At 46.7% G+C, this 15,879-nt stretch overlaps 1 protein-coding gene across 7 annotated transcripts in view; it reads left to right on the forward strand.

Moving 5' to 3' along the window:
* The window catches only part of agrn (agrin), a 280,235-nt gene that overhangs the window by 182,690 nt on the left and 81,666 nt on the right, over positions 1 to 15,879 (forward strand). For all 7 annotated transcript variants that reach the window (XM_071371598.1, XM_071371600.1, XM_071371601.1 and 4 more), the window contains 3 exons: positions 2,122 to 2,346; positions 4,332 to 4,556; positions 5,841 to 6,047. In XM_071371598.1, the coding sequence (XP_071227699.1) occupies positions 2,122 to 2,346; positions 4,332 to 4,556; positions 5,841 to 6,047 (657 nt within the window). The remainder of the gene's footprint in view (positions 1 to 2,121; positions 2,347 to 4,331; positions 4,557 to 5,840; positions 6,048 to 15,879) is intronic.

Here is a 15,879-nt window from a genome sequence, read left to right on the forward strand (position 1 = left end):
GGATCCGTTTCAGTCACAGAGGTGTGTCAATGCCTCAGTTGAATTTGTATTGATAATCTATACATGAAATACTAAATAAAGTCTTCCCTCATTGGTAGAGCATGGCGATTCCCAGGGCCACCCATACATAAAACGTATATGCTCGCATGACGGTTAGTCGCTGTGGATAAAAGCGTCTGCTAAATGGCATATATTATTATTATTACTTACACTGACCTTTTGGTTTGCTGTACATCTTCTTTTCGTTAGTCAAATCGTTAGTCATTTTATGACCCATGTTTTTAGCTCGTAATTATTTGGCTAGTCTTTCTGAGGTTAGAGCAATACCGAGATTGATTTTAATGCGGGAGTGTAATGATGCACTGTTCTGGGCCTGCATCTACAGTAGAAGACCTTTACTCATCTTTTGCTATATATTCACTGTCACCAGTTGTCCAGCTCCATTTGCAGTATTGCATTGAAATCAAACTGAAACAAAGACACATTAGTTAGCGACACCACTCCGCTGTATCTTGAAACGTTTTGAAGACGAAAGCGGCAGAAAGAGAAATGTGCCAAGATGTGCGAATGAGCGAGAGATGTGTGTGAGGCTTTGATCCGACGACACACAAAAGCACTTCTCTTCGCCAGCCTCTCCTAACCTGACGACTCGCACTAAATTCTACTGCTACTCTGTCGTTCAGTACATACGTTAGTCTGAGACTGCCATCATTGAAGTCTTTTGTGTGAGGAGGGTCACTAGGGGCGTAGTATAAAAGTCATCAGTGATTGGATCATCTCTAACCAATTGGAGTATCAAAGCCAATGTCAAATTTTCAAACCGCCGCTTTACCCACTTGTGTCCTGGCTACGGCCCAACCCAATCAGACGGTCCCGAATGTTTTCGGATTCGGTGAAGGATCGGGGAGGCACTGAGATCCAGTGTGGAGACTAAACTAACGTCCGTGGGCGTGGTGTAGCGTTTGGCCGGAGCAAGGAGTCTGGGTAGCTCGATCCTAGACTCTCATTAAGGCAATGCGCGTGCTACCTACCTAGTTATGTACCCCCAAGATCAACCTAAAGAAATGGAGCAGTCTTCTGAGACAAACATGGTCTGAAATACAGGAATAAGACTTTATATTTTGGGGATAGGGGAGATAAAGCAAAGAGTATGCTGAAGGATTGTTGGATTAATATACCGTAGCACCCGTCTTGAAATGAAATTCATAGACAAAGCGTCGTAACAAAAGGTGGATATTGGACACAGATAAACATTATTCCAAATGTGGCGGTGCATAGGAAATGAGAGACTCAGAGCTTGTCGGAGGAACCCCGCTCCTCCGGGGTCTCGCGCCCTGGGAGTGTTTGTTGTAATGCCCGCTATAAATATGTATTGGGGGAGTGGAAAAAAATAACGCTGATCGTAATCTGATGGCGCGCCATCGTCGAGATTATGAGATACCGAAATATCTCAGTCGCAGACGCTAAATTAGAAGTTCCACCCACTCATATCGACAGAATAAGCCACTCCAGAGTGGCAGGGCTGTTTAATAAGGGGTTGGAAACAAAGTTCTCTAGAGGGAAAATGTCTCTCTAGTTTTCAGAAAGGTAAATATTCAGGGGGTCCACTCAGCTGCCAGTAGAAGAGCATGCTGAAGCATAGCAATTGAGATTGTATTGTGAATGCAAAGCATTCTTCTATTGGCCCTTCAGAAAATTAATGCAACTTGTTTGTACAGCCAGCCAGCTGTGACCGCCCGTGAATCCTTAGTCAGGGCTGTCAAGTAGTTCTTCAGTCTAGAGTTACACATCCACGGCACTTTTTCCATTTGCACTCGAATAGGTTGACACTCTGATGTAAAAAGGTGGCATGTGGCAATTTTGTACTTAAACTGCTATGGAATTTGCTTTCATTGTTGTGTTACTCATGGTTAGAAACTCTAGCTTCCTGGCCTTCTTTAATGCATCAGTTGGATCAGTTGGATCTTCAACCAACGTTTCAGTCAATAATTGACCTTCATCAGGTTTCACATGATGTAGGCTATTCGTGACAGTAAAGTTAAGTGTTCCTGTATAACCCATACACAATCCTGCAATACACACACAAACCTTAAAATACCTCTGTCTTCTCCCTCCCTGCAGCCCTGAAGGATCCATGCAGCGAGGTGATCTGCAGTTACGGCAGCACCTGCATCCAGTCATCGGACGGCCTGTCGGCCAAGTGCATGTGCCCGCTGAGCTGCGAAGGCAAGCCCGAGCAGGTGATGTGTGGCAGCGATGGCCAGGACTACCACAACGAGTGTGAGCTCCACAAGCAGGCCTGCCATACCAAGAAGAACATCCGCCTTCAACGCCAGGGATCCTGCAGTGAGTCCCCTTATATACTTTTCCTCTACCCTTTCTCTTTCGCTCTCTTTTTTTCTTTTTTTCTTTCTTTTTTCTTTTTTTCTTTCTCTCTCTCTCTCCTCTCTCTCTCTCGCTCTGGGGTTTCACTGTCTTCTTTCTCTCTGACATCGTGTAACTGGTTTTCTCATTCTGTGCAGTTTTTTCTTCATGCAAACTCTTCCTGTGGTGTAGATTATTCACTGTTGACAAACAAAGCCAATTGTTTTTTTAGAGCTGGCCAGTTCAAGACGGTTGTTTTGTCTGCGTTTTCTCCTGAGGACTTTTGACTATGAGGTAAGGGAGAAAGGGAAAGAGACAGACAAAATAGCCTCCCAAAAGTGACGGGAGCCTGAGAGGCTACAAAAGGGAAGGGAGATGAATGCTCAGGCCCCGAGAGGATGGCTGTAATATATCTAACCCGGTAAGACCAGGCTCCATGTCGCCATACCCCCCGGGGGGGAGGCTGGGTTCTCAGGAGAGCTGGCCCGGCGGACCCTAAATCTTCCTGAGTGATTCTGTCCAAGCCTCTGCTGTCTCAACTGACTCGCCTCTGAAGCTAAGCAGGATCGGTCCTGGTCGGTCCCTGGATGGGAGACCAGATGCTGCTGGAAGTGGTGTTGGAGGTCCATTAGGGGGCACTCTTCCCTCTGGTCTAAGGAGATCCCAATGCCGCAGGGCGGTGAAGGGACATTGCCTTGCCGTCTTTCGGAAAGGATGTTAAAACGGGTGTCCTGACTCTCTGTGGTCACCATAGATCCCATGGCTCTTATCATAAGAGTAGGGGTGTTAACCCTGGTGTCCTGACTAAGTTCCCAATCTGGCTCTCATACCATCAGGTCACCTAATCATCCCCAGCTTCCAATTGGCTCATTCATCCCCTCTCCTCCCCCTGTAACTCTTCCCCAGGTCATTGCTGTAAAAGAGAATATGTTCTCAGTCATCTTAGCTGGTAAAATAAGGGTCAATAAATAAATAATATATACAGCTGGGGCTAGGCTAGCCAGAGCCTTTGCTGTCTGTCTGTATGTCTGATACCTCATCGGGGGGGCTCGACTGCGGAGGGCAGGACTCCTGGAAGCCGTTTTGGTGTCTTAATGGGAGGTAATGTCTTTTGCAAGGGGGATAATGGCTGGGCTTGTGTGGTATCATTGCGTTACTGGCTTCGGGCGCTTTTTGCAATACGATAAAACCCCTGAATTGGTTGCAGTCCCACGTTTTATATCCTCCTGTGTGAGCGATTCCATTATGCTAATATACACAATCCCTGACCTTGGCGATGGCGTTGCTGGCATTGGCCCTGTTGTTGTCTTGCCTGCCCAGCCCAGACCGTCAAAGCCAAGCTACCATTGTCCCTTCTATGTGTTCCTGTTGTCGCCATTTTTGTTTTCTGAGCCAGGGCCTTGGAAACCATTTCTCCCCTCTTTTTTCTCCCTTCCTCTCCCTGATCCTTTCTTCTCTACAAATTTGGTCTCATCCTCCTCGCTGGTGTTTCGAATGACTCGCTCGCAGCCTGGCAGTATTTTAATGCAACGCAGCAGTACATAAATCTTCTGTGTCCCCTCGCTCTGAAGAAGAGAAGTGGAATGAGATGGGACGAAGCTGCAGCAGCTAGCGGCTCCTATTTCAATAAGCTTCTCCCCAGTTCCTTTATGATTACAGCTGATATGGCCACCAGCGCCAGCCGTCAGCCTGACTTCCCCCAGAGAGGAGTGCAACGAGGCCCAATCAAAAATAAACTTTCTCCATCTATTTGGAGCCTGTCGTCCTCTCAGATCCATGGCCTTCCCAGCTTTCCACTCAGCCTCTCCAGGGCAACCTGTGTTGATAGCAGGCCTATCTCTGACATATCCCCGGTGTTGGATAACCGTGTCCTACCACTAACCTCTTTCTTTCTCTCTCTTTCTTTCTCTCTCATTCTCTTTCTTTCTCTTTCTTTCTCTCTCTCGATCTCTCTCCCCTGTCCTTAGACCCATGTAAAGGCCTCGAGAACAACCTGAACGTTGCATGCCGGGTGGAACCGCGCACCCACCAGCCCCTGAATATCCCCCGCCCGGAGTCCTGCCCAGCCGTCAATGAGCCACTGTGTGCCAGCGACGGGCAGACGTACGAGAGCGAGTGCCATATGAAGCGGACGGGCATGCAGAAGGGCATTGAACTCAAGAAGATCCACCCGGGCCGCTGCAAGAAACAAGGTGAGTCGGCACACACACACACACAACACACACACACACACACACACACACACACACACACACACACACACACACACACACACACACACACACACACACACACACACACACACACACACACACACACACACACACACACACACACACACACACACACACACACACACACACACACACACACACACACACACACACACACACACACACACACACACACACACACACACACACACACACACACACACACACACACACACACACATACACACACACACACACACACACCACTGCCTTGACGGATAGATAACTAACCATGTTCTGTCAGGGCTCTATTGTTACATGCGTGATACCAGACGGTTGGCAAAGGGTTATCTGGGCTATTAAAACAGAGGTCTTAGGCCACACCAAGTCTGCACTGCCAGGTTTACTGCAGATGACAAATGTTCCTGTTGCGTGAAAGGGGCTTCAATAGGCCACCACCTCCACTGCATCTGTAGCTTTTCCCCTCTCACCTCATCTTCACACATCTGAGACTCCCCATAGAGTTAAAGAAAGAGGCTCATGGTGTGATGCACTCTATTACAGACTCCCCTTCTGCCCTTATATTTTGTGGTCAAGCTTGAGTAGAGATATAGGCCGCTAGTACGCGACTACATCGGGGACTTGAATGTCTCAGGAGGAGCGTTAGCACTGTGTATGAGTTAGTCTGGATCGAGTTAAAAGGAACCCATTCTCTATCTGCCTTTTACTGAGGTAAAATGGATGGGCGTGGTAATTACGTTTTTGTTTTTCATGGTTTTGATATGGAGAGAATATTTTCATTTGAAATGCAGATCCATGAAATCAGGTTCTTTATTACGTTTAGGCGAGAACGGTGGTTTGTCTTGTAACATGACATGCATACAATACATCCCTCTAATGTTCGACACCCAGATAAGGCAGCGCCGTAATTAAGTTTCAGTGTAGCGTGACCGCTTTACGAGAAAGAGAGGAATGGCTCCAATTTGAATTACTGTACAAATTTGATCCCCTGATCGGGAACATAGTACATTTGAAAGCTCTGAACGGGTCTTGACCTCCCGGAGAGAACGTTTTGTAGACGGTTGCCTCGATTTGTCGGCTGAGTTGCTGCGTTAGCCGTATTTTCAGTCACATGTCAAGTCACATTTGATTTTAAAAAAAACATTATCACAACATCGCAACACACTTTACAGAGGAACATTACGAATTCTAAACAAGAACAAGAAACAAGAACAACTAAAATGTCCCTTGTCCGTTTTGCAGAGGAGTGCAGGGAGGAGTGCAAGTTCAACAGCGTGTGCCAGGTGGAGCGTCTGGGCATGCGCTGCTCCTGCGAGCCCATCCAGTGCGACGGCACCTACAAGCCGCTGTGCGGCAAGGACGGCCACACCTACATCAACGACTGCGAGCGCCGGCGGGCTGAGTGCCAGGCCAAGGCCCATATTCCAGTCAAGCAGCAAGGCCCGTGTGGTGAGTCGGGACCCCTAGGAAGAGAAAGGGGGAGTAGCCTTTGGTCCTCTCCCTCTCTCTCCCTCTAGTTGACTCCTCCTCCCACAGTGTTTTTGAAACGTCCTCCTGTCCTGTGTAAGTACTGTGTGTGTGTTGGTTCTCTGTCTGTCTCTTGACTTGTCAGTAGTCTGTGGTGGGAGGGGCAAAAGCTAACAGACAGGAATTTACCGTGACCACCACTTTTCCCTTCACCCCCATCTACCTCATCCCCGTCACGCTCCGCCATCACATGTGACACATGAAACACAACGGCCTTCATGTTTCATTCATGTCCTCCTACCCTCTGGTAGTGCCAGTCTTCCACTTCAATGGGTCTACCTCTCTCTCTCTCTCTCTTGCTCTATATACACAACACACACAACGTTTTGTCGCTCGCCTGTCTTTGTCTCTGTCTGTCTCTTTTTTGTCTGTGTGGCTTCCTTTTTAAACAGGTATTCTTTCTGTTTCAGTGCGTCTCAGTCTGTCTGTCTTTGTCCGTGTGACGTCTGCCGCTGTTCGGGACACAGCACTCGCTGCAGCACAACCTTTGACCCCTCTGGTGGACAGTTGGGAGGGGTCAGACTCTCCTCAAATTGGACTAAACATGGGGGTGGTGGGATGGTTGTCTTGTCTTCCTCCCCTGTCTCTCTCTTTCACTCTCTCTCTCTCTCTTTCTCTCTCTCTTGAACTAGCTACAGTATCTCTCTGAAACGGAGTAGTATGTTCTCTCCCAACACTCCAAGCTGTTGCTCTTGTCTCTCCTCCTCTGTGCACCCTCCATGCAGCCCTACTGTGTTTGCAGGGGGAAGAAAGCGTCCGTCCGTGAGGTTTGGGAGCTCTTCTTCCCAGCGCTGTGTTTTGTCTTGTGTCAACCCCTTTCCCATTGCCCAACCCCCTTATCCCTCAACCCTAAATCTATATTGGTACCCTTCTACCCCAGCATGGCAGACTGCATGTGGACACTCCTAACCCCTGCCCAATGCGCCACCCCTCCCTTGCCACCTGGGCACTGACATTAGTTGTGCCATGCCCAGTGTCTACTGACTAGGTCTCTCAACCTTATATAATCTAAGGCAGTGTTTCTTAATCCTGGTCCCGGGGACCAGTTTTAGTTTTTGCCCTAGCATTACACACCTGGTCCCACTAATCAACTGTTCATCAAACCTTTGATTAGTGGGATCAGGTGTTTAGAGCTAGGGCAAAAACTAAAACGTGTAGATTTAGAGTTAGAGCAGCACTGGGCAAACATACCCCTGCCAAGGCCATCCGGCGTGGGTGCATGTTTTTGCTCCAGCCAAGCAGTAACGCATACGATTCAGCACATCAAAGCATCGATCGAAGACTACGATTAGTCGATTTTGTAGAGTTCCGGTGTGTTCCTGTTTGTCCGGAGTAAAATCCTGCGCACGCGATGGCCGTTGCGGAGTATAGATAGCCTACCCCCGAGGAAGAGTGGCTGTCCTCGACAGACAAGCTAAACCACAGGCGTTCTGTAGCAATGTTCCCCTGGTTCTTCTTCGACAGATATCTCTATCTCGTCTCACTCGGGTTTCTTATCTGAATACTAAGTTGTATTCGTCTCGGCTAGGTGACGTCAGAAGCATCGCTCCACAGTATCACGGTGCAACTCATTAGCATTGTTTTCTAGTCTCTTCCCCCGTCTTTTTGCCACGCATAAATTAACAAGTGAAATGTCCGGGTGCTTATGTGTTTTTTCTTTTGTTTTTCATTATTTTCGACAAAGTAAACTGTCACAGTCCTTTTCGGCGGGTTTTAGCCGGTGGCAAGTTACAGTGTTTTTTTATGTGTTTCTATTGACATTTGCATATTTAGCCAAACAGCTCGCTCGACTATTTAATTAAACATCAAAAGGAGAGGAGCAACGTGCCCACCGAGGCTGTTGGTTTAGTGTGGGTGACGACGGGACTGTGTTCCTACCTTTGGACACCTGCACACGGTTTGATGTTTAATTACTGTGTTTCTTCGTCTTCTCCTCTCTCGTCTCTCTATCTCTCCTTCCGCCCTCTCTTACTTCTCCTCTTCTCCTAATTCGTAAGTCGTTCTCCCTCTGTGTGTCTGGATGGCCGGGTGGGGATTAGATAGAGACCCCAGCACTGCTAGTCTCCTTTCCGCTAGTCTTAAGGAGTCACTGCCCTGACAAGGTCCACTGGCAGATGCATGTGCGTGCGCGAGTGAGGCTTTGGGTGTGTGTGCATGTGTGTGTATATTTGGTTGTGTGTGTGCAAGCTTGTGTGCATTGATTTTGTTTGGTTGTGTGTGCCAAAGCTGTTTGTATGTGACGGTGTGTGTGTGTCTGTGTGTTTAGATGGCCTCTTTGTCACGACGTGGTCAATAGCACGAGCGGAGCACAAGTTACAGTTACGGCCGTGCACCGCGCGACACTCTTTTACCACTGTGACAGTGGGAGCCATTGTTTCTCATTGTACTTTCATCCTAACAACACTACACAAAGAACGTTGTTGTGGCATGCTAACTGGGCCACCTTTGCTAACTGCAATGGCACATCCCAAACACACCAGCATTTTAGAGTGACCAAAAGCAGAGGTACGCACACACCCACCCGCTCGCCCACCCACACACACACACACACACACACACACACACATACACACACCCTTCAAACTACTGAAGAAGAAAGGGACCCTGCTGTCTTTTGCCATTCTATAGTCCTCCTATCCAGCTGCTGTGCTGGCATTCCTGCTGTGTGCAGAGTCTTCTCCATGCACCCCCATAAGCTTAAGTGGTTCAGTCCTTCATCGTGTGCCGCCTGGCATTAGCCAGCCTTTTGTCACTTCCCAATGGCTCTTAGAGCTTCAACCAAGAGGTGGATAGGGAGTGAAAGACTGGGGTGATGGGGTGTCATGGCTGTCACTACCCCCACCACCCCCCAGATGCGTGCACGCACGCACACACACACACACACACACACACACACACACACACACACACACACACACACACACACACACACATTTGGTGAGACACAGTGCTAGATTATAGATCAATCATGCCACAAGCCATCAGGAGGGCTGAAAATCTCCAGATATGAGGCTGTAAATCTCAGTCACCTGCGGTGAGTGTGGTGACAACCCCCCTAATGTGACTGTCGTCCGCCATTTCGCTCTCCTTGTCCCTAAAGGGCCACTTGTCCCCTATGGGGGGTTGGGGGGGGGGGGGCAGACTAGCTTAATCATACAAACACCAGTGTCGGCCATGCTGAGAAAGACAATGCTGCCCTATTTGATTAATAACCTATATGGTCTTATATTGACCATAAGCCACAATCGAGTTCCACAGGAATGTGTTCGAGGTCAGTCTCTCATGAGATGGTCACTTTATAAGGGGCTGAAAGGGAATAGTGGTGGATTGCGAGAAGCCAATTCTTAGCATTACTAGGATGCTCAGCTGAAAAACGAAGTCAAAGTGGTTTAAGATGCCTCTCGTTTGACCCTGAGAGCTGGAAGGAAGCTTTCACTCCGGTTAGACATGGACATATAAAATGGTACAGCGGTTCACAGACAGACAGGCCGGCAGACACACACACACACACACACACACACACACACACACACACACACACACACACACACACACACACACACACACACACACACACACACACACACACCTATGCACACACAAACACACACACACACACAGTGAAGTACTTAGTTAGATAAATGGTATGAATGCCATTTAAGAGCGGTGCGAGATTGTGTGTGTGTGTGTGTGTGTGTTTGTGTGTGCGTGTGCATATGTGTGTGTGTGTGCGTGCACACGTTCACACACGCAGTTTCCCCCTGGAGGTTAACAGAAAATCACTCAGCCGGAGAGACATTGTCATTGACAAAGAGCCTCTGCAAAAGAGGAGAAATTGGGGTGAAAAAAACTGAAACGTGCGCCTTAGGTGACAAGTCTCTCCGGTGAATATTTATAATTTGCATGTTTATTTGATTAGCATCTCTGCTGCTGTGCGACGACACAAGTCACTGGCTTTGATTATACTCATAAACAATAATAGGTCGAGTACCCATTGAACCCAGAGAGGACCTCCAGTGATGTTTGGTAATGAATCTAATTAATGGACTTGCTCTGGGAGTTAAAGTGCATTCAGAATGTATTCACGCCCCTTGACTTTTTCTACATTTTGTTGTGTTACAAAGTTAGATTAAAATGGGTTTAATTGTCATGTTTTGTCAACGGTCCACACAAAATACTCAAAGTGGCAAAAAAAATCGAACTTTTTGTATTTTTATTCATTAAAATAAAACACTAATGTATCTTGATTAGATAAGTATTCAACCTACTGAGTCAATACATGTTTGAATCACCTTTGGCAGCGATTACAGCTGTGAGTCTTTCTGGGTAATTTTCTAAGAGCTTTAAAGACCTGGAGTGTGCAACATTTGCCCATTATTCTTTTCAGAATGATTAAAGTTCTGTCAAATTGGTTGTTGACTAGGAAACCATTTTCAAGTCTTGCCATAGATTTTCAAGCAGATTTAAGTCAAAACTGTAACTCGGCCACTCAGGAATATTCACTGTCTTCTTGGTAAGCAACTCCAGTGTAGATTTGGCCTTGTGTTTTAGGTTGTTTTCCTATTGAAAGGTGAATTCATCTCCCAGTGTCTGGTGGAAAGCAGACGGAACCAGGTTTTCCTCTAGGATTATGCCTGTGCTTAGCTCTATTCCGTTTTCTTTTTTTATCCCGAAAAACTCGCAAGTCCTTAACAATTACAAGCATACCCATAACATGATGAAAATATAAAGAGTGGTACTAATTTTATTTGCCCCAAATGTAACACTTTGTATTCAGGACAAAAAGCGTATTGCTTTGCCACATTTTTTGCTATATTACTTTAGTGCCTTGTTGCAAACAAGGATATATGTTTTGGAATATTTGTATTCTGTACAGTCTTCCTTCTTTTCACTCTGTCAATCAGGTTAGTAAAGTGGAGTAACTACAATGTTGTTGATCCATCCTCAGTTTTACAGCCATTAAACTCTGTAACTGTCACAATTGGCCTCATGTTGAAATCCCTGAGCGGTTTCCTGCCTCTCCGGCAACTGAATTAGGAAGGAAGGACGTCTGTATCTTTTTAGTGACTGGGTGTATTGATCACCATCCAAAGTGTAATGAATAACTTCCCCATGCTCAAATGAATATTAAATGTCTGTTTATTTTTATTTTTACCCATCTACCAATCGGTGCCCTTCTTTGCGAGGCATTGGAAAACATCCGTGGTGTTAGTGGTTGAATCTTAAATTCACTGAGGGACCGTACAGATAATTATGTGTGGTACAGAGATGAGATAGTCATTCAAAGGTAGCAACTTATTTTGTGAGTTGTTAAGCAAATGTTTACTCCTGAACTTATTTAGGCTTGCCATAACAAAGGAGTTGAATACTTACTGGCTCAAGACATTTCTGCTTTTCATTTTTAATGAATTTGTAAAAATTCAGAAAAGCATAATTCCACTTTGACACTATTGGGTATTGTGTGTAGGCCAGTGACATAAAATCTACATTTAATACATTTTAAATTCAGGCTGTAACACAACAAAATGTGGAACAATTCAAGGGGTGTGAATACCTTCTGAAGGCACTGTAGATTGGTGGTAAGGTGGTGTTAAGGATCATAGCGGCCCATAGCGATTGTGTGTGGTGGTGGTGTGTGATTGTGTGTGTGTCAGTGTGTGTCGGTGGTGGCAGAGTCGCTGCAGTCACCAGGCCTTATGGGTACAGCAGGTTCTTCCTATGGCGAACCACCCCTTACCCCATCTGTTGCACCCCTCCTTGCTTCCTCCCTCCCTTCCTCTTCCTTTCCTACAGTGTATGTGTTGTGTGCTGCTGGTCAGTGCACCCGGACCAGGCCCACCATGCCAATGATGCCCATCTGCTGTTTGGTGGCCTGCCTTTAGTTTTCCTCTCCTCCCCCTCTTCTGTCCTCTGTTCTCTGTAAGTATACACATGTCATGAGATGGAGGAGCTCATCTTTGTCTTTGTTCCCTCGCTGTTGTCTTTCTCTGCCCCCCACCCACTCTCTCCCTCTGTTTGCTGTATTTCACTTCATCTGTGTTCCCTGTGTCGTCTGGTAGAAGAGAAATAAGTGTGTTTGGGGTTTTAAATGTCAAGTGGAGGACTGTCCCCGTGCAGCCATTACTCTGTGATAAGTGCTCCGAAGCAGGGAAACACAGCTCGCGGGCCTTCGTTTTACCATATGCTAATATTGAGACTTTTCTCTCCCGTTCCTGGCACCTATTTTAATATGTTCCATAAAAGTTTTCACTGCTAGCGAGACATAGGGGGTGGCAGGCACTCCCCCTGCAGCACCGACAAAACTGGGTTAGGGCGCACCGCAACATGTGCCGCTGTCTCTGCTTCCCATTGGCTGTTTCTACACAGTGGGCGGTGCCGGCAGCCACTTCTCCCTCACCGAATTTGCTACCTAGAGCGCAGGGATGGGTTTTCTTAGATTCTTATAGTGACATTGGGAGTAATCCAGAATTGGAGCAGGGAAGATTCCAATCTACATATGCATGAGTAGGGAGAAGCTCTACCGCATAAAATAATCTCCCTGCATTTACATCCATATGTACAGGCTTAAACCGCAAACATTACCCACGCAAACAAGGCTAGGAATATGACACTCCATCTCTCCAGGCTTATATACAGACCGCCTGCCGAGTGTGTTCAGCTCAACAAGGCTTTGACTGAGGTAATACTCAGGTCAACTCTGATAAATCCCCTATTTGCTTGTCAGATAAGGCCTCTAAATCTTGACTAATGTAGCAGTTTAGTGAGAGACATGGAAGAGGCAGCGTCTCTCTTGGGAGGGGGAAGACGGGTAGCGGAACGTTTGTCAGTGAGGGTCGCTCCGCCTCTTGGTGGGGGAGACAGGTAGCAGAACCTTGGCAGAACGTTTTATCAGTGGGTGGGTCTGTGGCTGTTATGGTTCTCTTAGCATTACGGCGGTAGCATTGCAGCATCCCAGCAGCCCACTTCATCTGACAGGGACTTCTAATCTCCCTGGTCCTAAAGGGCATTTCTGCCACTTCTCAACCTCATTCATCATCTCCAGCACCAACCAGTGTCTACATACTGTATGTGAAAACAGGGCATTACTATGATCTGCGGTCAAAACGATAAGAAGAAAAGTCTTAAAAAAAGGCGTCTCTGTGACATCACAGGGTAGAATGAAGAGTAAAAGACTATGATTTTCAAAACCTGCAACAGGTTTCTAGCCCAAAGGAGGGTATTTTCTTGCTCCCCATGTCACTGCGGATGTCATAGTGTTTGAAAATCACTGTTTTTAAAATGTTGTAACTTTTGCTGATGTTTTAACTTTATATTTCTTTCCACAAAACTTAGAAATGGGCTTTTGTCACATACACTGAGTGTACAAAACATTAGGAACCCCTGCTCTTTCCATGACATTGACTGACCAGGTGAATCCAGGTGAAAGCTATGATCCCTTATTGATGTCACCTGTTAAATCCACTTCAATCAGTGTAGATGAAGGGGAGGAGACAGGTTAAAGAAGGATTTTTAAGCATTGAGACAATTGAGACATGGATTGTGCACGTGTGCCATTCAGAAGGTGACAAAATATTTACTGTAAGTGCCTTTGAACGGAGTATGGTAGTAGGTGCCAGGCGCACTGGGTTGAGTGTGTCAAGAACTGCAACGCTGCTGGGTTTTTCACACTCAACAGTTTTCCGTGTGTATCAAGAATGGTTCACCACCCAAAGGACATCCAGCCAACTTGACACAACTGTGGGAAGCATTGGAGTCAACATGGGCCAGCATCCCTGTGGAACGCTTTCGACGCCTTGTAGAGTCCATGCCGACGACGAACTGAGGCTGTTCTGAGGGAAAAAGGGTTTGCAACTCAATATTAGGAAGGTGAACCTAATGTTTTGTACACTAAGCGTACAGTATGTTGACACTGGTGTTGTGCTAGAGATAATACAAATTAGGTTGAAAAGTGGTGGAGTTGCCCTTTAAGCTCGGAGCTCACCACTATAAAATATCAGACTAATTAAAAACAAAAGGAAAGTAGGGGAGCGGCGGAAGGAAGGAATGAAGGAAGGAAGGAAGGAAGGAAGGAAGGAAGGAAGGAAGGAAGGAAGGAAGGAAGGAAGGAAGGAAGGAAGGAAGGAAGGAAGGAAGGAAGGAAGGAAGGAAGGAAGGAAGGAGGGAGCCTGGCCTAGGCTGGTGGGAGAAGGGCAGAAAGAGGTGGAAGCATTCAGACTCCCAAGTCGCCATGTCTGGGACAGAAACATTGTCCTTTCTTAGAGAAGCCTCTAGGGACTGGTATGAGATGTCTACTCCTAAACAGTTTCTTGACTGCAGCTAGAAGAAGAATTATTGAACAGAGGAGAGTTATTCATCTCCTCGCTCACACATCCCTCGCCAACACACCTTTTTCTGTCTCTCACGTCTTTGATGACGCTTGCGGCACTCTGGATCCCACACACACACACACACACACACACACACACACACACACACACACACACACACAAACAGTGAGTCACCATCGTCTCGTCTCTTTCGTCTGATAAACAGAGGGGGCATTTGTTGTGTAGATACTAGCCTGTGACCTAGTATCTGTCCCTCTACTGAGGCATCTGTCTGTCTGTCTGTCTGTCTGTCTGTCTGTCTGTCTGTCTGTCTGTCTGTCTGTCTGTCTGTGTGTGTGTTGTGGCAGCTCCAGTCCTTGAACAGCACAGCCACTGCTACCATCTCTACCCAGGCCTCTGGGATGATAGGCTGCTGTTTCAAAGTCCCCCTCACTGCCTTTGAGGGAGAAAATACGCTTTTAGTTCCCTGAGATTTTTTTTCAGACTGAGAGAATATGCAAGCCTTCTCAATTACCAAAGTCGGGTATAAGGGCTGCTGGAGGTTTCTCAGTCTCTCATCGTATGCTCACTCTCTCTCTCCATGCTAAGATTATTTCACAGAGAACTTGGGGAGTTTCGCCACCCCCCCTTCTCTTTTTTGACTGAATAAATCTGAGAGAAAAACATTGCCTCCAGAAGAAGTGGGGGAATGAGAATGTTTGGGATTATTTCTCATTCCTTATTTTTGGGGTAGAAACAAAGAATACAAGGGACTGAAGGTTATCGGAGGCTGCAGTTGCATTTTAGGGAGCTGTGCCTTGGGAAATGGGTCCTGAACCATTCTCAAGGCCACGAGTGTGTGTGTGCTGATCACGCCCTCTGTATCCAGCGCTACACACACATAGACACACACACACACACAGTGTAGAAAAAAGATCAGGCAGAATAGCGTTTTTTGAAGCCCGGCTGAATTAGGCACAGTTCCACCACATACATATTTACATGCCAATTCGGGAGCTCTTTCAAACTGCCGGCTTTCCCACAACACAGAAATCAATAGCAATGTTCCACTACTTAATCCGCAATGTTCCCATTAGAAAAAGTGAGATCCTTGTCGTCTTGCTCATCCTTATTCAGGATCCGTAAAGATTTGTTCAATTACGGTCGCCGACGGGCACTAGATGTAGCCTGGCGATTGCTCCTCCTCCACACTAGTCTCGGCTAGGGCCTTATCCCCTTGTTTCTTCTGCTGCTCTCTTTATGTAAAGAGGTGTAGAACACAGGTGAGGCTTTTTATATAACGCCGAATCATCCTGTGGAGAGACACTATCGCAATGACGGCTGCCTAACGGCCCAAACGTTTGTTCTGCGCTCGTTCACATGAATAAATAATACGCATAAAATAGCCTGAAAGTGTTCCTTGCTGATTGCGGACCCTCTACACTACA

Source organism: Salvelinus alpinus, chromosome 28 (genome assembly GCF_045679555.1).
Source record: "Salvelinus alpinus chromosome 28, SLU_Salpinus.1, whole genome shotgun sequence".
NCBI classification, from domain to species: Eukaryota; Metazoa; Chordata; class Actinopteri; order Salmoniformes; family Salmonidae; genus Salvelinus; species Salvelinus alpinus.